Source organism: Capricornis sumatraensis, chromosome 4 (genome assembly GCF_032405125.1).
Source record: "Capricornis sumatraensis isolate serow.1 chromosome 4, serow.2, whole genome shotgun sequence".
NCBI classification, from domain to species: Eukaryota; Metazoa; Chordata; class Mammalia; order Artiodactyla; family Bovidae; genus Capricornis; species Capricornis sumatraensis.
The window spans coordinates 158,130,764-158,155,536 of record NC_091072.1 but is presented as its reverse complement, the minus strand read 5'-3'; the positions used below and the strand labels follow the sequence as shown (position 1 = coordinate 158,155,536).

Here is a 24,773-nt window from a genome sequence, read left to right as displayed (position 1 = left end):
TGGAGCGGGCTGCCGTTTCCTTCTCCGGGAGATCTTCCAGACCCAGGGATCGAACCCAGGTCTGCTGCATTGGCAGGCGGGTCCTCCAGACTCAAATGTCTGCGGACAGAGGCTCACCGTTCCTCCCAAGTCACCCCCAACAGACGTTAGCTCAGGGCCCCATCAGTGTGCCTGGCTGGCCGGCGCCCACCGCTTCCTGGGACGTGATTCCCGCATCTTGAGGTCTGGGCCAGGCCTTGACCTGGGGCCCCAGCGTGACCCCTGCAGGGTCGGGGACATCCCCAGCCCTGTTCCAGGGCTCTCTGTCATCAGCCGTGGGTGCTGGGTTCCCGTGAGTGTGTGTGGCTGGGAACTTTCTCTTTTAAATGAGGGCAACAGTGGCCTCTCCGGAGAATCCTCACCTTCAGCCTCAGGGCTGCGCCCCTGGCTGCTCCTGGGGGGCTTCTCCTCATTTCCCACCCCCGCACCTCCTCACCCCGCCCGCAGACCAGGTGGGCGGGAGACCAGACAGCTCTCACATTTAGCAGGAAGATTTACGGTGCTGCGGGAGAAGGCCTGTCCTGGCCCTTTGCAGTCCAGAACGGCCCTTGAGGCGGGGACAATAAATTCAGCCCATTATTTTTTACGAGCCTCCCACCCCATAAACAACTCCTTTGGCTGGTGAGCCCAGCTTCACGCCCTTCTCCTGGCCTGGCCTCCCGCCAGCCCCGGCCAGGCCGCCCTGCAGGGACCCCAGTGCCTCGTGGCATCGGCCTCCTCGTGTGGACAGTGCAGGGGTGGCTGGCCCTGGCCCCGGCTCCCTTCTCTGCTCTGAGCCCCGTGGCCTCACTTCTGTCTGTAAAATGGGACAAGCGTCAGTGTTCATTCTAGAAATTTTTATGAGGACCAAAATGAGATGCTGTGAGTACACTCTGTTCCCTAGTGGACTGCCTGGACCGGAAGTGAGTAAACCTGTCAGCTGTCACTGGTACCACTGGGTGCCAAGCACCGTGCCCCGACGGTGGCATGGGTCATCAGACCCCGGAACGGTCTGGCGCCGTGCGGCTGTGTTCTCCCATCCTGCCGAGAGGAACGGAGATTGAGAAGCGATTTGTCCCCTAGTGAGTGATTAGCACAGTCAGGATCCAAACCCACGTCTTTCCAACTCCTAAGAGCACCCATGCTGAGTGAGAAAAGACAGAGGGCTGGGATCAGGGGTAGCCTGCTGCCTGGAGGCCCTTGTGGCCCCAGGGCCGCCCCCACCCTCTGCCTGCAGGCACGCTCCACTCTCCCGTGAGTTAGTGCATTGGCTGGTTCCCGGGTCCCCCGAGCCCTCCGCCTTCTGACAGCAGCGTGACCCCCTGGCCACGTCCCTGCGCCCTCGGGCCCTGCCTGTGGCGCCTCTCCCTGCAGTGTGTGCTCGAGGCTGCCCTCCCGCGCCTTCCTCGCCTTCCCCACCTTCACAGCACGGCTCCTCCCCAGCCCCCCACCCCCTCCTGTTCTTCCTGTGGCTAGGGAGCCCTTTTCCAGTTGCGGGCCTTAGTGTGCGCTCTCTGCTCTGCCTCAGGGGCCAGGCCCCAGTCCCCTCCCTTCCTGGAGAACTTGTCATCATCCTTCAAAACCCATTTTGCTTCATCTCCTCTCGCAGAGCTGTCTCCGACTCCGGGACAAGCACGTCACCCTCCCAGTGTACACACACAGCCCCGAGGCGCTCCGTCCTCTCCTAGGGGCAGCACGTGAGCTCCTGAGAAGGGCAGGGGTGCGTTTCTCACGTCTGACGCAGGGTGGGTGCAGGGAAAGTGACAAAGAGGATCGGATTAAAGTTCTTTCACGTCCCTGGTACCAAGCAGCACCAAGGCAGGGCTCGCTCCCGAGGCTGCTTTCAGCCCCCAGGTCAGCCTGTGGGTGGCCGAGACCCCTGCAACAGGGGAGCCCGAGATGAGTTCAGAGACACTCCCCCGCACACAGCTCCACACCCCTGCACGAGCCAATTCCTCTCCTGGAACCCCGTTCCTCCACGCTCCCACAGCCCTACCCCATGTGCCCTTGGCTCACACGGTGGCTCACCCAGCGTGAGCTTCCACATCTGTTCACCGAGTGAGGCATCCACTCGGCAGACTGTTCCAGTTAGAGTGAACAGTGGGAATCAGCATGGGCTCCCCAGGCTGGTGGTCCGCACCCGCGATACGAGCCCTGGGAAGGGGGGAGGTGCCCCACGGCTGTTGCGCTCCTTCTGTGCGCCAGGCCCTTGGCACCCTCTGATCCTCAGAGGGCCCTGGGAGTGACAGCTGCCCCCTCATTGTGCAGAGAAGAGAGCGGAGGTGCGGGCAGGGACAGCGGCACAGCCGGTTTGGGATGGAGCCCACCCGGAGCCCAGGTGTTGGTGGCTCCGAGCCTGGCTGTTTCCCACGGCACTTGGTGGGCAGTGTTGCGGGGGCTGGTCGTGTCCTTAGGGAATCTCCTGCTGGCGTGCCCCCCAGCATTCTTGCAGCTTCCCCTCCCGGGCCCTCCCCCAAAACTGCAGGGGGAGCACTCACTTGGCACCACATTGACCCTTCCCACACCTGGGGTCCTCCGCCTGGTCACCTGCCAAGAGGCAAAAACAGACCTGAGCCCTGGTCACAGCCAGTCTGCGGCTACCTTTAGGGCAGGGGTACCCAGTCCCTGTTAGGACTGTAGGAACCGGGCCACAGAGCAGGAGCTGAGCGGCGGGAGAGCAAGCAAAGCTTTAAGGGCCAGTCCCCATCTCTCCCTTCGCTCACATTACCGCCTGACCCCTTCTCCCCACCGCTCGCCCATGGAAAAATTGCCTCCCATGAAACCAGTCCCCGGTGCCAAAAAAGGCAGGGGACCACGGCGTTAGGGGCCCTGTGGAGGGGGAGGGAAGCCAGGTGAAATAAGGACAGCCTGTATTTGAACTTGAGATTTCACATCAGTAGTGAATGCTCTTTTTTGGCACCAACGTGACCCACGCAACACTTGGCATGCTTACACTCGGGAAATCTTTTTGTTGTTCATCTGAGATCCAAACTTAAGCAAGCAGCCTGTTTTCATCCGCTGTGTCTGGCAGCCCTGGGGAAGGAAGGGGGCACCTCTCGCCTCTGAACCTGAGCAGAGTGCTAAGTCAGGAGGGAAGAACGTCTCAGGCCTTGCTCCCAGCCACCTGGGCCTCGGAGAGGCGTGGGCGTGCTCGTGGTGACGCCTAGTGGTCGGCCTGGGGAACTCCAGAGGCCAGGAAGGGGAAGAACCCTCAGTGCAGGAGGGGATGGAGGGAGCCTGGGGTCCAGGGTGAAGAGCAGGTCGGAAAGAACGGGCACTGCAGAGCCGGATAAAGGGGGCCCGGGGCGCTGTCACTGAGCACCAGCTTCATCCTAAAGGGGCTCAGGGACCCTGAGCTGGAGCCCTCCCCACTTTAGTACCCTTCAACAACCTCCCTCCTCCCCTTCCCAGAGGAGGAAACCAAGCAAGTTCCAGGCCACATGCCTTAGAAAGGGCAACGGGAAGTAGAGCTGGTGAACACCGGACCCGCCCCACCTCAGCAATGCCTGCCTCCCTGTGGCAGCTGCAGCGCTGCCCACGTTTGCCCACATGTGTCTGCGCCCAGGGCCATCAGACAGGTTCCTTCCCATCTCACAGAGGCGACCTTCCAGGGGCCCCCAGTGCCAGGACTGGCCCAGAAACCAGAGATAAGGGGCTGAAGGGGACTGGGGTCCACACCTGCTTTCCGAGAAGGCCAGCTCTGCCCCTCTGCTCTTATCTGGCAGACCAGGAGCCTGCCAGGGTCTCAGCTCTCCATCTCTCCATCTGTCTCTCTGTCTGTCCGTGTACACACTTGGTGGGCAGCCGTAGCAGAGGACTTGGTTTTAGCTGAAAAAGCCCCCACAACTTGCAGGCACCCTGGCTGGCTCTGCTGGCGGCCTCAGCACAGGGCCTAGACACGGTACAGGCACCAGAGGTATCGAACGCGGGGGTGAAGGAGTGGGTGGGCCCAAAGGCTGGTCAACTCCCAAACCAGACGTGCCTCATGAGCCACTTGCTGATGCGACGGAAAGAGCTCTGAACTTGAGGGTCAAGGCATCAGCCCAGGGGTTGGGAGCTGGAAGCCTGGGTGTGGACGCCATGCTGACTGCTGCGTGGCCCAGGGCGGGTCCTGGCCGGTGGGCTTCAGCCTCCTTGGATGGAAAAGGAAAGGCTTCCTCCAGATGCTCTTTAAGTTCCTTCCCAATCCTTGCTCTCCGGAAAACCGGTCCACTCTGGCTGTTTTCGGGTGTGTAGAGCCAGGCTCCGGCTGGGTTTCAGAGCTGACCGGGTTACTGAGGGGCCCGCCTCACTGTGGGTGCATGCCTACAACGGGCTGGCCTGGGGTCCAGCCCCGGGAGAGGAGTGCGGGGTGAAGGCAGAGCTGAGAAGTGGGCTCATCCTGCGGAAGGGGCTGCCGGCCAGGAGCCCCCCCTCGGGATTCATGGAGCGAAAGCACGCAGGCAGCTGAGCATCTGAACGTGGAGGGCATAGGGGTCAAATCCCAGGAGGGCTGGGCGGCAAGTGCTGAGAGAAGGTGGGGTGTGCACTCAGAAGGGCCAGTGCCCCTCGCCCAGCCCCAGGGCCCTGGCCTTCTGCCTGAAGGCTGGGGTGGAAGTGGTGGGAGGGCTGTAGGGTCTGTGTGCCTGGGAGTGGGCGGTGGGCCCAGCGAGGAGAGGGTTGGACCAACAGAGGCTGTGAGACGCTGGTCAGCAGGGGGAGCAGAGCCCAGTCCCCCTTAGGGCCATCGAGACAGCTGAGTGGGCGCAGGGCTGGGGGGCTGTGAAGCAAGCATCTGGCCAAGGGGCTGGGACCCCTGTGGGCCTGCTGTTGGGACGGCCACAGTGGAGGCGGGTCCCCGCACCCCCCCAACAAGGTGAGAGACCTCCCTCCGAGCCTCAGCATCATCACCTCTCAGGTGGGCCTGCTGATGGCACCTGCCACGCAGAGTTGTAGAGACAGGGGCACCGGCAGAGAGCCTGGCATGCGGCCTGGCCCTTAGCCCCTCTGGGTACATGAAGCCCAGTCTGAACCCTATGTCCCAGGTAAGGGCCACCCCCAGGGATGCAGCCTGGAGTGGCCTGGGCTCCTGGTCAGCTGAGGGGTCTAGTGTGGGGCATCCGGCTGCCGGCACCCCAGCCAGGCCCTGGAATTGCCCAGGAGGGTGTAATTCGGGGGACACAGGATGGGAGACAGAGCCCTGCATTCTGCTAAGCCCAGGCCTCGTAATGAGAGGCTCTGGAAGCACCATCCAGGCGCAGATGCTGTTGGAGGGTAATTAGGGGTTCGAGGTAGAGCCGGGCAGGCGGCCCAGGCCTGGGCCAGCAGCACTCTGCAGACAGCAGCCAGGCCTAGGCCTGCGGACGGGAGCATTCTGTTGTCTGAGTACTGGCGGGTGTTCTGGCGTGGAGTCCAGAGCCCAGAGCGGCTGAAACCAGGCCCCTCGGCAGTGCAGCTGGGTTCAGCACCATTTCTCAGGCCTGAAACGAGCACCGTGTAGGGCTCCAGGGGGCAAAGAGGTGACTCGGGTGCGGGCCCTGCTCCCTCAAGGAGCCGCCAGTCTGGTGGGGGAGACCCAAGTAACCCAGAAGCTACAATGAGTGTGGTGGGTGCTACGAGAGGGGGAATCCAGAGGGCTGTGGAGGCCCAGGCCAGGCCGCTCATCCAGCCTAGGGACTTGAGGAGAGGGTGGAAACAAGGAGGGCTTCCTAGAAGAGGTGACGCCCAAGTGGAATCTCAAATTGCTGGCCGACAGCCGAGCATCCCTGTTCTCCAGAGCCATGGCAGGCAGAGGTGAGGAGGGCCTGGAGTGCTGTTCAAGAGCTCTCAGCCTAACCCTGGGCGCTGGCTGGGGCGGGGCAGTGAAAGGACTTTGGCAATAGGAAGACACCATCAGGTTTATGCTCTAGAACGTTCCCTCTGCTGCTGCTGGAGAAGGGCCGGTCTTCAAGTCACACGGGACAGACCCCAAGTTACAGCTCTCCCACGTCCTACCCAAGTGGCCAGGGGCAAGGCACTCAGCCTCTTGGAATGACTCTAAGATGAGGGCGGAGCTGCTCGCCTCGCAGGGTGGCGTAATAAGGGCCTGTGTTCTCATAGCTGCCTCCGCCCCCGACCTGGTGCCGGGCCCTGCCAACCAGGAGGGGAGGAGTGTGCTCCCACCCGCAGCCAGCTCAGGCCGGGGGTCTGAGGACCGTGGAGATGGCACTCCCTGTCTTGGAAGAGGTTTGGAGTGAGAAGCTGGCATTTGAGATGGGCTTGGAGAGACAACATAAGCAGACGTAGCCAGGGAGGGCGGGGTGGGGTCGTTTCCCTGCTCCAGATCACGCTGGGGCAAGGTGAAGAAGGGAGGGGTTTCTCTGCCCCTGCCCTGGAAGCGAGTGCTCCACTGCCTACTGGAAGTCCCCGAGGAGCACAGGTTCTGAAGTGGGAATATCTGTCCCATCCGTGTCCCTGGGGCAAGTGCCCACGTCTTTCTCTGTGCTAGTCTCCCCATTTGCAAAGTGGGATTAAATAGAATCTACTATGAAGAGGGGTCCTGAGAAGCTCCAATACTTTTGGCCACCTGATGCGAAGAGCCAACACATAGGAAAAGACCCGAAGCTGGAGATTGAGGGCAGGAGGAGAAGGGGACGACAGAGGATGAGATGGTTGGTTGGCATCACCGACTCGATGGACATGAATCTGAGCAAACACCAGGAGATACTGGAGGACAGGGGCGCCTGGCATGTGCAGTCCACGGGGTTGCAAAGAGCCCGACACAACTGAGGAACGACACGGCAGTAAGGGTCGCTCTGGTCACCGTTCAGCTGCAGCAAGTTTCTGGCCGGCCTCTTTTGCAGCCCAGAGCTGCCGCCGTTCTATCTCACCTGTGGGCTGGCCCTAGAGCCAGCCCCCCCAGCTCTGAATCTCTTGGTCCTTTAGTGTTCTCATCCATTAAGTGGGCCTGGACAGGAATGTGCTGCTGGGGTGGTGGGGGGAGAAATGGTGAGATGACACGTGCGAAGTGTGCAGGCCAGCCTGGCACACAGCGGACGGGGGCAGCTCTTGTCCCCATTGCCGCTCCCACAGTCCCATCCTTGTTGCTGCCCTGGCGCCTTCCCCCCAAGGCAGAACCCTCCTGACATTCCCTTCAGCCCCTGGTCGAAGCACGTGGGAGCCCGTGTTTGTTTTTCCCTGCCTGGCTTGGCCAGCCTGCTGGGTCTGCGTCAGGGAAGGTGGCAGCTTCTTTCTGGGCTCCGTAATTTCCTACCGATGAGGTGGAAGGGGAGGCAAGCCCCTTCCTCCCGAGCTGGGGGAGGCGGGGCAAGGTCATTGTTCTCTCCTCCCTGCTCTGCGTTCCCAGCTTGCCTTCCTTTCCTGTGTGTGGAAGGGACAGGGATGCGGAAAACAGTGTTATTGATGAAGTCGCCATAGCAACGACCCCTGAGCGACACACATTCCAGCTCTGTTATCCTGGGCCGGGGGGCTATGAGAAAGGCCGGCTCCTCAGGACAGACAGATTGCCCCCCGCACACTGCCCGCGTTAGATGCATCCGTGAACTTTGCTTTACAGAAGACACAGTGTGTGCATGCTGGTTTGGGGCAGGCAGATTCTCCCATTGCTTACCTCTGTACACGCTCCTGGAGAGCTTCCAAAACTGATAGAAGGCCTTTGGGAAAATAGGCCCTGGTTGGAAAGGGCCGTGGGGTCTGTCCCAGGGCCTCAAGAGGACCAGGACCCTGGGAGGGGCCATCAGAAGGACGCGCAGGGCCCTTGGGAGAAGGAAGTGTGGCCCCGAGTTCTCATGCACGGCCTGGCCCTGGTGCGTTTTCCCCTCACCTGATCCAGCCTCGTGGGCTTGTGTGTGCAATTGCCATGGGCATACCCCCATCTCAGGCTTACAGGGAGGGCTGAATGAGAGGAGAGTCAGAGCCCGAGCCCCCACACCCCTGGCTTTCGGAACACTGAGAGGAGAGGGCTCTGAAATGTGACCCAACCCAGCCTTCATCCCCGTCCCCACAGCAGCCGCGATCCCTTCAGGCTCCTCCGTCGCGTTCAGGGTGATTACGGTAGCACCCCCCCCACCTGCCTCCAGCTGCACCCCAACCCCGCAGACGGCCCCCGCACAGCCTCCAGAGACCTTTCTAGCACAGAACGCATCTCCCCCCGAAGAAGAGGCCCTCAAGTCCTCACCTGCCCCCAGCCAGCCTCACTGGCCCCGAGAGGGGGCCTGCACGCTGAGCGAGCACTGGGAGGCGGGTCTCCCAAGTGGCCGCTGGTCACAGGTGAAAACCAAGGCTCAGAACGGTGAAGCGACTGCCCAAGATCCCGCAGCAAAGGTCAGAGTCTGAGCACGGACCTCGGCGAGCTGGCCATGCAGCTGCTGCGTCCTCACAGCTCCCACCCCATCCCGGGCACCGAGGAGACACACGGTCCGAGCTTGCAGGATGTAATTGGATTTGGAGGGGTTGGATCAAATTAGATTCGACCTGGCGAGCAGCCTGACTGGCACCAGGCTCCCGAGGGCCGGGGTTTCTGGGAACAGTGCTGAAACCCTATCTCACTTCCCCGTGAGGAGAGGAGACGAAGGGGGCTCTCCGCTGGACTCCGCACTGTGTGGTACCAAGATGGGGAGCAGGGCCGAGGCCACGGGTGCCCCTGGTTCCGGCCAGCTCTCCTGTCCAGCTCCCAGGAGCAGGCACAGTGCAAAGCAGGGGGCCGCAGCAGGACAGAGTCAGCCAGGTCCGTCAGTCCCGCAGGCTCGGAGAAGCCTGCTCTGCCTGGTTTGGGCTCAGCCCTTTGCTCTGAAGGAGCCTGCAGGCTGGCACCCACGGAGATGGCTTGCCTGGCAGGGACGAGCCTGGCTGCCTCAGGGGATGGGGCCACAGCTGGGTGAGGGGCCTGAGGCCTCTTCCAATGTGGCGCCCAGGACCCCTCTCCCGGGGCAGAAGCGCAGGTGGTGGAGCACGCGCCCTGTTCCCTGCCCTGCCCTGTGCTGCCCGAGTCCCTCAGCCCCCCGACCCCATCTGTAAGGTGAGGGACTGAAGTGGGCCACCCTGGGGTCTCAGCCCATAATCCAGAGCTTCCCAGGGCGTCCTGTTAAGTGAGGGGCAGGGGTCCTAATCCCACGAGAGCCTGCAGGACTTAGAGCCTTTAACCTGCGTCGTGAGTTCCCTGCCTCAGACACCCTGAGGTGCTGCGTCTCACAGAAACACAACAGAGCGTGCCGCAATGGCGCTTTCCAAATTCCCTGAGCCCCTTGCCTCGGCCCCCAAACAAGGCAGCGGGTTTACGCGGCTCGAAGGTAAGAAAGCCTTCACTTCTCTGTCCTCTTTCTCTACCGGGTCTCTCTCCTTTCCTACCCTCCCCTCACTTTCTCACCTCCTTCTCTGCTTTCTTTGAGTTGCTGCTTGCTGACCCCTAACTCTGGTCCAGGCCCTGTGCTGGGTAGTTAGGATACAGAGAAGAGTAAAGCTCAGGTCTGCCCTCAAACCACCCACAGTCGGGGAGAGCAGCTGCGCAGCTACTCGCATTTAACACGGGGAGAGTGTAGCGGGAGCCATGGCTAAAAGCTTTGCTTTTTAGGAACCTGCTCTGGGCCACACACATCTCACAGTCTTCTCAGTCTTCTCATTTGAGCCTTACGGCCACCCTCGGAGGTAAAGATGCTGACAACTCATTTCGTAGCTAAAGAAAGGGAAGAAGGCCTCGGACCAGGGGCCCAGGTACGAACAGGCGGGTCCTGGGCCCAGCCCCTCGTGCACGAGGCTCAGTCTTTCTCAGCATGTCTTGATGGTGTGAGCACCAGGTCGGACCGTCGTCCTGGCCTGGGGGCTGGCCCTTCCATCTGGTACCTTGGCATTTGCTCCCCAGGGGCAACCCACTCCAGTGTTCTTGACTGGAGAATCCCAGGGACGGGGGATCCGGGTGGGCTGCCGTCTATGGGGTTGCACAGAGTCGGACACGACTGAAGCGACTTAGCAGCAGCAAGGTGTCCTAAGCACTTGCCATGTGCAGCCAGGATGCTGGGCATGGGACACAGCAGGAAGACAGCCTCACGGAGCTTGCTGGCTGGTGGGTGGGCCAGCCCTGGGCAGACACGCACCAGAGGAAGTGCAGAGCCTGACTGCCTCCCACCCCTCAGCGCTGTGCCCGCTGAAGGACGGGACAAAGCCAGGGCATGCACTGCACCCAGAGCGAGGGCGCCGGGCAGCAGACAAGGGGAGCCACTCAGCCTGGGCCTGGGGAGGGCAGAGCCCAGACCTTAGCTCTCCCCTTGCTCAGGAGGCGGCCAGAGTTGACCTTGGTCAGCTGAGAGCCTGGGACCCTTCCGGGAGCGGCTGCCCAGGGCATGGCCTCCCTGCTTCCTCCTGTCCGGTGGGGAGACTGGCGGTGGCCGTTGAGGGAGAGTGAGAACTCAGAGGACAAGCGGGTGAGGGTTGGGACCCCCGCAGTCACAGAGCATCGGTGCTGAGGAGCCTCCCGCTGTCCGGAGAGGCTGGAGGGGGGCCTTGGCTTCAGGCTTCAGCCAGAGGGATGAGCCTTCGGGCGGACTTGATGGCTCTGCAGGAGAGATGAGGCTCCAGCCTCATGCTCCACGGAGGCTGGGAGAAGGGCAGAGAGGAGCACGGGGTTCTGTGCTTTGTCGAGGGGCTGCCCAGAGAGCTTCCCAGAGTCTGAACCTGCCTTCAGTTTTCATAGGCTCTTAATTCTTAGGACAGTTAACAGTGACAGGTAGATTGAAGGCGGGAGGAGAAGAGGACGACAGAGGATGAGAGGGTTGGATGGCATCACCAACTCAATGGACTTGAGTTTGAGCAAGCTCCAGGAGTTGGTGATGGACAGGGAGGCCTGGCATGCTGCAGTCCGTGGGGTCGCAAGGAGTCAGACACAACTGAGCGACTGAATTGAACTGAACTGAACGGTTTATTAGACCAGCTCTGTGCCGGCTTCCCGGTTCTGTTCACCCCAGAAAACGTGTGCTGCCTGCCAGCCATCTGGGTCCCACACAGCTCGCACAGTGAACCCCACAGCAGAGAGCCATGGATGGGAGCCCAGCGGCCTGGGTTTCAGACCTGCCGTGTGACCTGGGACATCCCTCCTGCCTCGAGGCCTCTCGCTCCCCATTTGTAACCATTTGTAAGACGGTGGCCCGGAGCCATCCAGCCCTGACCGTCTGTGGTTCTGCCGGCTGTGAAGCTGACCTTCTAGTGGCCTGTGGAAGCCGGTGCTGCCCCAGGGCGGAGGGGAACGTCACACAGCTCCCACGTCCCGCTGAGTCACCAGCCCAGAGGAAGCCGCACCGCTGGCCCCTAGCTAGGCAGTTGTAGCCCTCTGTGGAGTGGTTGCTAGGGTCATTTTTCAACGTGATGGCGATCGTCTGACAACCGCCATCTCAAGGAGAAGGTACCTTGGGAAGCTCTCGGGCTGAGCAGACTCCAGCCGCACGTGAGCCTGGCTGTGGGTGGCTGCTGCTCCCAGCTGCTCTCTCCCCATCAGCCTGTTTCCCAGGATGGGGGATGCTTGGGTGGGGGAGACCCAGCCTCTGCCCCAGACCCTCGTGGAGGAGGGGCGAGGCTATCCCATTTCCCCTCCCTTCCCTGTGGGGACAGTCAGCACCAGGCCCAGCCGACCGAGACGCTAGCGGAGGCAAGAGGACAAATGCCTGGAGAACTAGGCGGCAGGGCTCCAGGCCCAGCTGTGCCCCCAGGAGTTCAAACAGTGTGGTTGAGAATCAGAACCCACCCCTCCTGTCTCCTCTGCAAAGACTTCTCCTCTCAGCCAGCCCTCCCCTTGTTTGGGGAAATAGTTTTTAACAAACGATATGTTAGGACCTCCCGGGTGGCTCAGAGGTAAAGAATCCGCCTTCAATGAAGGATATGCCAGAGACTTGCCTGTTCGACCCCTGGGTCGGGAGGATCCTCTGGAGGAGGGCATGGCAACCCACTCCAGTGTTCTTGCTTGGAGAATCCTATGGACAGAGAAGCCTTGCAGGCTACAGCCCATGGGGTCACAAAGAGTTGGACACGACTGGAGCAACTGAGCACACACACACGCGTACTAAATGTTAATGTGTAATAAATTTTCATTTTCAATAGTAAATATAAATTTCCCCATTTAATCTCTAGTAAATATTTATAGCCGTAATATATTAAACACATAAACCCAAGCTCTTCGGGCTCCAGTTTGACAATTTGATTTGCCTAAGTGAGAAAAATCGAGGCGAAGGAATAACAAGAGTAATAAAACCAGATGAAACCAGAGGTCAGCAAAACACATGCTTCGTTCATTTTGACTTGTCTTGTTTTGTTTTATTCAGCTTCAGACTTTTTTTCGGTCTTGATTGTAGCTGCCAGGCTGTTTGTGTTTTGAAATATCTGTCACTGCCCAGTGGCCCCGCACCCGTGCTGACGGTGGACGAGGTCACGATCGAGCTAGAGCTCAGCTGGAACGGGAGACCCGTGAGTCACCTGGGGGAGGAGTCTCCAGGCGGTATGGGCAGACGGCAGCTCTCGTTTCATCTACATTTAGCCTCTTGATGGACTTGTGACCTCTGCCCTCTCACTTGACCCCTGACCTCATAAATTCTGGAAACTCCTCACAAATCACCAGGAAGATAAACATCAACTGGGGTCAACTGAAGGGGGTTCCAAGCCACTGCAGGCAGACCGGGAGGGGAGATCAGGTCTTCTGGGGTGGAGAGAATGTCCCAGTAACCATGGGTGTGTCCAGCGAGGGACCAAATGGTCCACCTCGGGGAACCCTCCTTCTCCCTGACAACTCCAGGGTCCTCAGTGCATTTTGGTGAAATTCTGGGCACGCACATCACTGGGCAGCATGTAGAGGCCAGAACTCTGGGGCGAATGGTCTGTAGTCCCTGGCCTCAAAGCCCGTGGGCAGCCTGGCTTTGCACTCAGCGAGGCCTTGGAGGGCAGGGGCTGGTGGAGACTGGGGTTTATAACCCAGGGCCCCGGTCGGGTCCTTGTGGTGCCTCTCTCGGTGGAGACTGGAAGCCTGGGAGGGGAGGAGATGGGGAACCCAGCTGGCCTTGGGAGGGACGGGGCTTCTGAGTCAGCTGGAGGGGACTGCTGGGCAGGGCCAACATGAACGAGTCTCCAGATAAAAAAGCCTGCTGCAGCTAGAGCATGGGGGTGCCAGGGCAGGAATTGAGGAGACCTCCCCTCCCTGCCCACCCCCCACCCCGCCCCCCGCAGCAGTCTCCCATTTCTGAGTTTCCCAGCCAGCAGGGGAGTCCCTGGCTAATTGCCTTTTGAAGTTGAAGCCGCAGAGGAAAAGGTGCCTGGGATTTGCAAAAAATTAAGATGGATTTAAAAAGGAGCATCTGCCAACCAGCAGGAATATCCGGCTGAGATTAGGAACACCGTGGTGTGTGTGGCCTGACCTGGAATAAACTCAGAGGGCCCAAGGCATGCGGGGCTCAGCTCTGGGGCTGGGCGTTCTGTGGGTCCAGGGGAGTGTGCTGCAGTGACCAGGTACACGTGGAGACCCCCTCTGGCAGCTGGGTGTTGTAGAGTAGTGGTTAGTTCAGGGCCCAGCCGTGGTGCTGGTGAGGACAACCCTCGGTTGCCCTGAAGCCTAGGGGGCCAGCACAGCAGCGTTGACTTGTGCGGGAATGCAGCGAGGGGCTGAGCGGGCTGCCAGCACCTCTGGGTGCAACAGCTGAAGGCCAGCCAGGGCCTGTCAGCCCCCCGACCTGTCTGCACTCCTCTCTGGGCCCAGGCGGACATGAAAGTCTCCACTTGCCTCACGGGGGCTGGGACATGCCTGTACAAACTGAAAAGTGCTGTGCACCACTGCCATCCTTTTAAATCCACCCCCACCTGCGTTAGTGGGCAAACCATCCACAGCCCTGGCCTGGAAAGTGCTCTGTACAGCCCAGGCCCTGTAATCTGACCCGGGTCAGGAACACCTCCTCTGTGGGTCTGGAGAGCTCATTCACATCCCTTAGATGAGGCCTGGTGCCTCCCGACCTGGGTACAGTCTCCTTGGCTTCTCCCTAAGGGGTCTCCATCTGGGTGGCTAGGTGCACCCCTGTGTGTGCATGCCGTGCGTGTGCTAATGGCTGCCCAAGAACGTGACATTTGATGTGACATTTCCCTGGTGGTTTCCTTTAAGCCTGAAATTTTCTCCCTCCCTGGTCCCCAACCCCTCTCCCGTCTGTCTCTTCCCAGAGGGTATGAACTGCATGAACAAAGACCATGGCTGTGCCCACATCTGCCGGGAGACGCCCAAAGGTGGGGTGGCCTGCGACTGCAGGCCCGGCTTTGACCTTGCCCAAAACCAGAAGGACTGCACACGTAGGTAGATGGAGGCACACGGGTCTGACATCTGCTCGCGTCCCCTGCCATGGCTTGGGGCGGGGTGGGAGGGTGCTGTCCAGTCTGCTGGACATTGCTCAAAGAATGTGCTCAGTCCCCCGGGGTGGAGAGAAGGGCGGGGCCCTAAGGGGCCTGGGAGGCAGGAGGGACGGGAGCCGTGAACCCCAGACTCAGGGTTTCCCTAGCGCAATACCACTGACACAGCCCCAGGCCTGAGCTGGACCTTACAGAGCGCCCTGTGGGGTCGCCCTGTGATGCTCGCTGTAACCCCTTTCTTCCCCACCCTCTGTCCCACGGGCCCTGAGCTCAAACTCTCCAGCCGGAATGGAGGGGCCGTGCGTTCTCAATGGGCCAGGGCAGCCCTTGGTAACAGAATGCTATAAAGACGGCGAGGAGCTTGGTTGGTGGGGGCTGTCCTGGCTCAGGCTGTGCTAAGCTTATGCCAGGATCAAAGACCAGAGCTCATCTGCTAGCTTTGCAAGGCCCACTGTCCATGAAGATACCCTGGGAAATCGGGACTAAATAAAGTCCCTTGTCAGAGGTGCCACTTCCAGACCAGCTTGGAGGTCAGCCTGCAGGACTCGAGTGTAGTCAGGCCTCTTAATGTGACCACCCAGCTCCCGAGCAAATGAAGTAGGACGGTGGGCAGACTCACTTAGCACTCCAAGCCCCGGCCACAGGGCAGCCTCCCGGCGTCGCCTGGGGAGCGGTGGGCACAGCCTCTGCTCGCTCGGCAGCCGGGGTGCCCGGCCTGACGGGACATTTGCCTCGATTCCAAGAAAGAGCGGAGGGAGGCCAGTGTGAGCGCCACCCATCTCGGCCAGAGACAGGCCCGCTTTCTGCTGTAGGAAAGTGGTGTGGAGGAGCCTGGCTCCAGCTCCCTGAGAGTGCACCCAGCCTGGCCCCTGAACCGGGAGACTGAGGCCGGCAGCCCTCCTAAAGGAAGCGGCCTTTCCTCCCATCCTTCATCCTGTGGGGAAGGCAGCGGGCCCTCGCCAGCCTGTCATCCTTAGCCATCGTGCCTCTCGCGTCTGCCTTCTGCTCCCCTCAGTCACCGAGAACTTGGGGGACCCACAGGTATCACAGTCCGTCACCAGGGAGCTTGTGCTCCTGCCCCCACTCGTGATTCGTTGACTCCCCAGAGTGAAGCCACTTCCTTCTGCCCAGGTTTGGTCCCGGGTGTGGAGCAGGCTTCCTCTCCTAATCAGTCCTGCAGGATCACAGGGATCAGCATGCACGCTGTCCCCCAGGGGGGACCGATCAGGGACCCTGTGGGCAGGGCAATGCCCGCCTGCAGCCCTGGGGCTCCGGCCAGGCCCTCCTGTCCTCTGCACTGGATGAGCCCCTGCAGCTGCAGAGAAGCCTCCTGCTGCCAGGCAACCTGCAGAGTAGAAAAGGCCTAACTCTAGCTTCCCGGGCCTCCCCACAGGTACTCTGAGCTCCCTCGGGACAAAGGCCAAAGACCAGTGTATGTGGCATGGGCAGGCCCATACGGCAGGCCTGGCCATGAGGGAAGCACACTCCTTTGGTCAGCAAGACTGGCTGAAGCCCGCCCTGGCCAAGCCCTGAGCTCAGTGCCGGGAAGAGAGCGGTGGGCCACAGGAAGCGGCTGGGACCAACTGCCTGGCCACCTAGTCCTCTGGTTCTGTATGGGGCGAGTGTTACAAGGGGATGGTTTACTCAGAGAACATCTCCTGAGGGGCGAACCTGATCTGGGAGGTGGAGGTCAGGGACAAGGAGGCTCCGTGCACGGCTGAGAAGAGCTCAGCTTGAGCCCTGAACTTCAGCTGAAGCAAATGGCAGCCCTGCCCACTCTGCTCGATGCCCGGGTGCTGCCCAGGTGTGGGGAGAGCCTGGTCCCCTCCCAGAGCCAAGGAGTGGGTGACCGCCCTGCAGCCCTCCTTCAGAGGGACTGCACCCTGGCCGTCCACCCAGCCAGCTGTGGTGTCTTCTGTGGGGTGAATGTGGCAGGATTAGCGTAAAGTCAGCTCTGAGATGTCCCGCTCACCCTTGAGGTCACCTGAGGCCCAGGAAATTCTAGGTCTCGAGTTGGGTCGGGGGCTGAGGCCTGGCCTAGCCTGCCCAAACTTTCCTCCCTCCAGAGCCAGCAGAGGTATTCTCCATCCTCCTCTGGCGTGCCCAGCGCTCAGGGCTCCAGTGTTTACTTCCACGAACCAGCTGGCTGCTCTCTGGGTGCGCACAGCTCGGCCTGTGTGGCCTGTGAGTCACATAGGCCTACCATGCAGAGGGAGCGAGAGAAAGAGGCCCCAGAGCGGCCGCAGACAGGCCTGCATCCTCTGCAGAGACACTGGCAGGGTGCAGGCCATCTCCTGGAACCCAGAGCTCAGAAGAACTGTCTCCTCGCCGGCCCACCCCTGCCCACCCTGACAGGGCTTGCCTCAGTCTGCAAAGGCACGCAACGTCCAGCCCAAGGTGGGGCTCTGCCCTCATCCGAGATCCGTGTTAAGCAGCAGCCCCTGGGGCCTTGGCTTCCCCCAGGCTCCTCTGCTGCAGAGAGACGAGAGGCCCTGAGTCCAGGCTGCTGGCATCGGGGAATGCCGGGAGGAGAGATGCTTCCAGGCAGCGGGGCCAGAGGGCTTGGGGACAAAGCCCCAGCTGTTTCCCGAAGCAATCTGCGTGTCCTTACAGTGTCACCCCAGAAGTTGGGTGCCTCCCTTGGAGGGTCGTGAAGTTCCCTGTGAAAGAGGCAGCCCACCAGGGCCTCGGGTCACTAGGGTCAGTGTCCGGGACGCTGAGCAGGACTCATTCTCCTCGCGTCGTCCTCACCCAGCAGGGAGACTGGCCGTGTCCAGTTTGTCAGGGCCGGCATCTCTCAGGCTGGAAGCCCCAGGGCCTCTGTGCTGCTCTCTGGCAGAGGCAGCCGCGGACTCAGTCCTGAAACGCTGAAGTCCTTCACGGGGAGCTGCCAGCTTCTAGCCCCAGCCCTGCTGCTGGGTTCACCTGATAGAACATCGTTCAGGCTCTGCCCATTGGGAATTTTCTGCCCCTCTGGCCATGGTTGCTCTGAAATTTATTTCTGCATACTTGACCATTATTAAAGTTTTCAAATAAATTCAAAGTGTAGGTCTAATGCTGGACAAACGGTTAAGGTCCCCAGGAAGACACCGTGTCCTCGAGGCCCCAGAGGACCATTTGCTTACAGGTGGCAGGCACCCTGCCATCTTCAACGTTAAATCAGGGGCAGCAAGACGCCCTCCCGTGGAGATCCTGGGTCTCCTTGAGCCACATCCCTCACCCTAGAAGGAGAGAACAGTCAAGTTTTCTCTACAGCAAATGAACTGCTCATTTTTCCTACTTCAGACTGGCCCGCCCCCTTTTCAGCACCCCAGGTACTGATGCTCTGAAACATTTTAAGATTCTGGGCTGAAGGGCACCAGCTCCCACAGGCCACAGACACTGCACGCTATGTGACATGTTAAAGGTCCTTTTCGAAACTGCATCTGAGGTGACCTTAACGCACATATGTTCTGTCTGTTCAGACATTTCCTTGGGAGGATTAGGGCTCAGGATGGATAGAGATTGAGGGGGCTGCTGGGACTTGGTGAGAAGAGGCAACCGTGGGGACATCCTTCCACATGCCCTGAGGCACAGGCGAGGAAAGAGAGGTCTTCGAGAGCTGAAGAAATGAGCGCCCCTCACAGGGGCCCGCCACCCCCCACCCCCAACTGCTTCATGTCCAGCCCGTGTTAACAGACATTTGGCCCATCCAGACCGGCTGTCTTAAAGTGCCCTTTGCAACCTAGAAAGGATAAAATCGTCCAGCTTCATCCCTTTCTTTCAACGAGCGCCGTCTGAGTGCATCCGCTGTGCGCCCTGTCCGAAGTCCAGATGACCCAGAGTCCGTTCTCTGTCCCTCCCCAGGGCCCCTCTGGGAGTGAGCGGTTCCATCCACCCGCCCAGAGGGGCTGATGTCCAGGGAAGTTTGTGCCTCCCACTCATCATCCCGCGCCCTCACGCCCCTCCCCAACCCCTCGAAAGAAACGGCCGACAGCAATAAACTAATCGTTTTTGTTGTTCTGTTTATACACACGTACGTGCACTCGGGGCCTCACTAGTAACCTGTAACTATGGAAACGGAGGCTGCCAGCACAGCTGTGAGGACACGGACACGGGCCCCACGTGCGGCTGCCACCAGAAGTACGCCCTCCACTCAGACGGCCGGACGTGCATCGGTGAGTAGGCACCCGCGCCAAGCGCTCACACCCTGTGCCGCCCGCCGCCGCGGGGTGCTCCCACCACCCACTCACCCACCATGCGGCCCGACAGTGGCCACACCCCTCGGCGCCCTGGTTTCCAAGGAGGAAGCTCCGGAAACAAGACAAGGAACGACCCCTGGGGCCCGTGGGGCTGGCTTCGGGCGTCCCCAGGGGGCAACTTTCTGCAGACACTCAGCAGGGTCATCCAGCCCCCAGGACCAGGCGCCTCTGCTCTGTGTTGCTGCTGGTTTTCTGAGGGTCCTCTTCCTCAGTGTGGGGGGCAGGGGTGGCCCCAGGCAGGTGGCTGGCGGGGAGGAGGAAGTGTGTGTGCGCCTTGGAGGGCAGCTTCTGTTCCAGAAGCACAGGGGTGTCCTCCCCTACCAGGAGACACGCCGGAGACTCCTTCCCCTCGTAACAGCCCCCACCTACCCCAGCGTGGTGCAAGCCTGCCTCCACAGCGTCTGGAAAACCAAGAGGTTTTCTCAGAACCTGCTTTCAGTCTTGTCTGTCTGGAACACCTGGGGAGAGGGCCGGTGTGAATCCTCGGGTTTGGGTGACTTTTAGCTGCTCTCTGCTCCGGAGCTACGGGGCCTCTCACCAGGCCTGATCCTTCCCACCCACCCGCCCGCCCACCACCCCCAAAGTCCATTCTTCTCGGGCGCCCCCTCCCAGCACCCCGCCTGTTAACAGGAGGATCAATTTCACTCTGTCACCCTCTTTCCTCCTGGTCCTTATCTCCAAGGGGAAGCTAGAGTATTTGTGATCATCCCGAGTTATAATCGCCAGTAAGTTCTTTCCTCACTCAAAAAGAACAGCCAATTTTTTTTCTTTTAAACTGAGAAAAAGAGGAAATTCAAAGTTGGTGCCCAGAGTTCATCCTCTTCTTTCTCTTCAATGTTGGCAAACTTAGGAAACCTGCTACAAGTCAGTTACTGTATTCATTAAAAAAAAAAAAAGTCCCTTTTTTTATTATCAGCTCAAAAGGTATTTCTTGAGGGGTTTTCAAGTAACAGGAAAGGGTTGGCGAGCCAGCAAGGCCACGAAGCCCCGGGGTTTGCTGTTGCAGCCTGTAGTGCCCTGTGACCGCTCCCTGAACCCTGGGGAGTTGGGCGGAGGGGCATCGGAGGTCCCCAGCTCCGGCTCTCGACCCAGGTGCTGCTGCCCACGTGGTTCTCCCTTCCTCTGTGTGGTCTCCTCTCAGACAGCCGTTTTTGGTTTCATCTTAATCTCGTTCCTCCTGCTTTTCTGGTGATGGTCCCTGATTGCCTGTCTTGTCTGATAACTGACCTTCATGAATTATTTTCAGAGCCAAAAGCCAAATCAAACCAAACAAGCAAAACAAAACAAACAAACAAAAAAACTCAAAGCCAAACCCGATCTCAGACCAGTGTCTCTATTGCAGCCTGATCCCATCTAGAACCTCCCCTCCCGCCTCTCTCCCTGTCTCCACTGTGCCCCGGGGCTCTCCTGGGCTGCCGGCCCCCCTTCCTGTCTTGTCTGCTGGGGTCTCCCGCAGCGGCCGCGCCTGCAACGGAGCCACCTCTGCCAGCCCCGGACCAGCGCAGACCGCTGCCGGCCAGACACTCCCCAGCCTCGTCTAACACCTTGTCTTCGTCCACCTGGCTCATCCTCTCTTATTTTCATTTATCTATTTTTTAATCTTTTAATGTCTGCTGCATGTGTAAGTCCCTGCTTGGATCTCCTCTCTGCTGTGACTCCCCCACCCTCCCCTGCCCCGCCCCTCTCCTGAAAAGGCCTTTTCCAGGCCCAGCTCCGGGGCCCTGGCTCCCTGGCCCAGAGAACTTTTCACTTGCCTTTGCTCCTTGCTCCTCGGGAGCCCCCACCCCTCCGAGGGGAGGAGGTGTCCCCCCTTATCTCCCACCGAGCACAGATGTGCAAGCCCTCTAAAACCTCGCGAGCCTCTCCCTGGGAAGCATCTGGCAGCTCCAGGCACCCAGGCGTCTCCCTCTGCACACTCCTAAATGGCCACCCCCCCCCACCCCCACCTTGCAGCCCCTTGTTGAGCACTCCACTGTCTCGCTCCAGTCCTCCATTGACAAGCAGGCAACCAGCGCTGCCCAAACAGACCCCCGGTTTCTCTGTGTCTGTGCGGTTGGGCCACTGTCGAGTGTGTCCGTGTGTCTGTCCCCCTGTGCGTCTCGTTCTCAGTCTTGCATGAGTGTTTGACCCACGTTCACGCCTCTGCTGAGACGGGGTGTCTGCCACCCAGGCGCGTCCATCACCGGACCTCATGGCGCTTTCCCCTTGTCCTGCCCCTAGTCCTGAGCCTGCGCCTCCAGCCCGAGCCGGGCGTCTGTGCCTGCCTGCGGCCTCGCGCGCTCGGGCGGTCGCTGTCCGCCTCGCCGGCCCTCCGCACGTGGGGCCTGTCCGCTCTGAGCCCAGCCACCTCCTGTGTGCGTGTCGCTTGCAGATGGGCCCTGAGGCCCATCCTGTCCTGCTGTGGTCACCCCTCCTCTGCCCGCACCCCAGCCCTGCCCCAAGCCCGCCGCCTGGAGGTTCCTGGGGTTAGCCCCTCGGCGAGGGCGCCGCGCCGCCCTCATGCTGCATTGCTTTGTGTGTGCCACGCCGAGAGGCGGGAAGTGGGCTCTCATTAACCACCGGCTCCGTGTTTGTCCCTTACTTGTGTTTTAGAAAAGGATGAGGCTGCAATTGAGCGCTCTCAGTTCAATGCCACGTCAGTAGCTGATGTGGACAAGCGGGGGAAACGGCGGCTCCTCATGGGTAACACTTTTCTTCCACTTCCTTTGTTGTGCTTGCACCTTTGTGCGTGTGCGTGTGCGTGTGTGGGGGGTGTGCCAGCGTGCGGGGCGTCTGTGTGTGTGCTCGCGCATCAGGCCGTGAGTGTTGTACTGGCGCGTGGACTGTGAGTGTACGTGTGTGGGGGCTGTCTGTGCGGTGTGCCCATGTGTGTGTGGTCGTACGTGCCACGTGTGAGCATGGGGGGCTCTGCTCCAGATGTGAACTCACTTTTCCCTTTTTAAAGTTTTTACCCTTCATCGAACACGTGTATTTCTCTGTGTGTTTGTCGCAAAGAACCCAGAGCCAGTGTCTAGGGGCCCCTGCGTGTAAGGAGACGTGTGCTATGAACCCCTCTCCTCGCAGGAACGCCTGTGTTTGCAGTTAGGATCCCAGCATCGGCAAAGCAGCAGGAGCAGAGGGGTGTGAGTGTAGAACAGGGGCTCAGACAGCTCGGACAAGGGCTCCTTATCCATCTCCTCACCGGGAGGAGCCACGTCCGGGGGGAGAAGCCATGTCCAGGGGGAGAAGCCACATCTAGGTCCAGGGCGGCAGGCTCTGGAGGGCATCCAGTCCACCCTGCTGGCTTTGCAGTTGGGAAACCTGGTGCCCAGAGAGGGGAGGACCAGTTAGGGTCACCTAGAACCCCCTTCTGGCCCCAAGGCTCCCCAGACCCGTGAATGACCGTAGCCCAAGCCCCCTGGGCTGGCAGTCTCAGCCCACTTTTCCCTGTTCCCCTTGGGCCCCCACTTGCCTTGGGGAGGGGGGGTCTTTGTGAGGTCAGCTGCACTCCAAGCAATGCCCCCCCTGCCCCATGCATCCAGACTGTAAGGAGTCTTGCCCAGAAATACCTGGGGCTGCTCAGGGCAGCTGATGTCGGGCAGGGGAAGAAAAAGGAGAAAATAACCGGTCTTCAGCTGAGCTCAGTCTGCAGACCAAAAGAGCCATCTGTCTCCTCGTTCATTCATCCCTCTGGCCCATCGGTGCCCCGCTCCTGGGGCTGCTGGCCTCCAAGTGGCACTAGGAACACAGCTGTCGGGTCGCCTGGGCTGGCCAAGACCTCCTTGTGGCGCTCCGGTTAGGCCACAGCAGCCCTGGGAACGGCAGAGTCAGGCGGTGCACTGCCCAGTCTCAGAGGAGGAAACTGAGGCTCAGGCTAGAAGCCTGCTCTCTGCAGGTTCTCTGTGCGGGGCTGTCTCGTTGACCTGGGCCATCTGGGTGGCCTGGGATGAGCTGGAAGGGGTGGGCTTAGAGGCTCCGGCAGCCAGGCCTGTCCACTCCCACCTGTGCGAAGCAGGAAGTCAGTACTATGGAAATGACGAGGTGATTGGTGCTCAGAAAAGAAGAGGTGGCAGGAACCTGCGAGCTGCTGGTGCTCAGAGGCCCAAGAGGGCCCTGGCCCCGAGGCCTCACTTGCAGGATGGGGGACACTGCTACCCGAGGCCAGAGCGCCCAGGAGCTGGGCTTCCAGGTGCCAGGCCCCCCTTCCCAGCAGGAGGATGGTGGCAGAAGAAGGCTGAGCTGAGTCAGCATCAGGCAAGTGGATGGAGAAAAGACCCCAGTCCATGCTCTTGTCTGGTGAGAGTTGGTAGAGCCCGGTTCCGGGGTGGGGCTGGGAGGTGAGGAGGAGGGAGCCCTGAGTACACAGGCAGCCAGGCCTGGGGCACACGTCAGGGGACCCCTCGCCAGGCACAGGGGGTGGGCGTGGGGCAAGATGCGTGCTGATTGGCTGCCCCCTGCACGCCCCCTGGTGGTAGAAGCTCCCCACCCCCACGGCCTTAGAACCTGTCCAGCCCCCCAGACAGGAGACCATCCCCCACCCCGCCCCTCTGCCACAGGGGGATAAGGGCCCACAGCCAAGGCTGAACACCCAGAACTAGGTAATTATCCTCAGAAGTGCCCTGGAAAGGCACCATCTCGAGCACATCCTTCCTCCAGAGCTCATGGTTCTTTTCACGGGTCCCCTCGGAGAGCAGCCTGGGGTGGTACAGACCGAGGAGCCTGTCGGACTGCAGGCTCACCTCGTAGAGCCCACTGGGGCCTGTCTGCTCCCAGGCTGGGTGAATAGAGGAAAGGAATGGCCTAAAGTGAGGGCAGTGACTGTCCCCACCCTGCCCTGCTGGTCCTAGCACACCTGGGGTGCAGGGTGCAGAGCCCGGCCCCGGCGTGGAGTGTGGAGCCTGCAGCCAGTGGTCCCACTCAAGCCCTGTTTTAGGTCCTGGTGCGGGGAGGCGTGTGGAGGAGACAGGGGAGAAGGAGCCGGCTCTCTTGTTCAAGAGCCGATGAGACTCGGAGGAGTTCCATGGCAAGGGCAGACCCTCGGCCGCTCTTGACGGCTGCACTGATCAGCATGGACCCACAGGAGGGCAGAGACAAGGGGCTGTCGTGAGAGAAGACGGGGCCGGAATGCCCCCGTGTGGTCTGCTGCGAGCAGGGCCCACTGCAGCCGTGGTACCCAGCTCCCTCAGAGCCGGGCACGTGGGCTGCAGTCTCCTGGTGGCCTGGCTGGTGTCTTCTGGCCCTGAGGTGTGATTATTGCCTGTGCGGCCAGAGTTTGTTTTTAGGGTGGGTCAGACAAGACTGGGAGAGGGGGCTCCCTTGCCCCTCCAGAAGCGAGTGGGCTGAGGGCTGCTCCTGGCAGCCCCGAGGGGCTCCGTGGCACAGCCCCAGCCTCGCCACCCTCAGTGGTGACCACAAGTCAGCAGTGGGCCCAGGGTGAAGCCCCTTCCGTGTCTCAGAGAGGGTAAGTGCCCACCTCCTCACTGCAAGCGGCCCGCCCTGATTTGCCTTCCCCAGGTGGAGAGGGACCATTCAAGTTTTGTACGCGAATGTAGGCTCTTTGACTCAGAGTTATTTCAGACATACCTGTGCCCAGACTGCAGAGGCCACAAGTTCCCCAGTCGCCTGCGAGTTGTTGGACTAGCAGTCTCACCTCTGAACGCTGAGAGCCGAGAATAGCAGGACAGAAGCAAAACCTGAGAGGACACAAAACGTCTGAGCTGAAACCCCGGCCCTTTCCCCCGTTTCAGCCTCTCGGTTCCTCTCTGGGAGCCTGCTGCTCCTTGCTTCCCCAGGGGCTGGCGTTTTGGGGCACAGGGTTCCCGAGTTTTGAAACATGAACCCACGAGCTGACCGAGATCCAGCAGCGCCTCTCTCTCATCCCAGGACTGGCTGCGGTCCTCAGGGGCTCCCCGGAAGGTCAGTGGGCTGGGGCCACTCAGAGCCACGTGGCTCTGCTCCACCCTTGGGGCCTCAGGCATCCCCAACAGTTGCTTTTGGCGGCTACCCTCAGTCCCTGAGCCCAGGCTAAGCACAGGCAGGGTTAGGTTGAAAGAGGCCTCAAGGCTGTAACCAATTTTAGGTTCCCATTAAAATCCAGCAAAATGTTTGGATTTGAGGGCTGGAGGGATCAATTTCTGTTATCTGGCCGACTAACTTGTAAGTAAGAAATGTCTGAGTCCCAGCTCAGTTTACCACAGG

The 24,773-nt window shown here is 60.5% G+C and overlaps 1 protein-coding gene across 2 annotated transcripts in view; it reads left to right on the top strand.

Annotated features, from left to right (window-relative positions):
* SCUBE1 (signal peptide, CUB domain and EGF like domain containing 1) overlaps window positions 1-24,773 on the top strand; it is a 123,467-nt gene that overhangs the window by 56,682 nt on the left and 42,012 nt on the right. The window contains exons 5-7 of one of the 2 annotated variants that reach the window (XM_068970776.1): window positions 14,173-14,298; window positions 18,396-18,512; window positions 21,189-21,278. In XM_068970776.1, the coding sequence (XP_068826877.1) occupies window positions 14,173-14,298; window positions 18,396-18,512; window positions 21,189-21,278 (333 nt within the window). The remainder of the gene's footprint in view (window positions 1-14,172; window positions 14,299-18,395; window positions 18,513-21,188; window positions 21,279-24,773) is intronic. The other variant, XM_068970777.1, reaches the window with a different exon arrangement.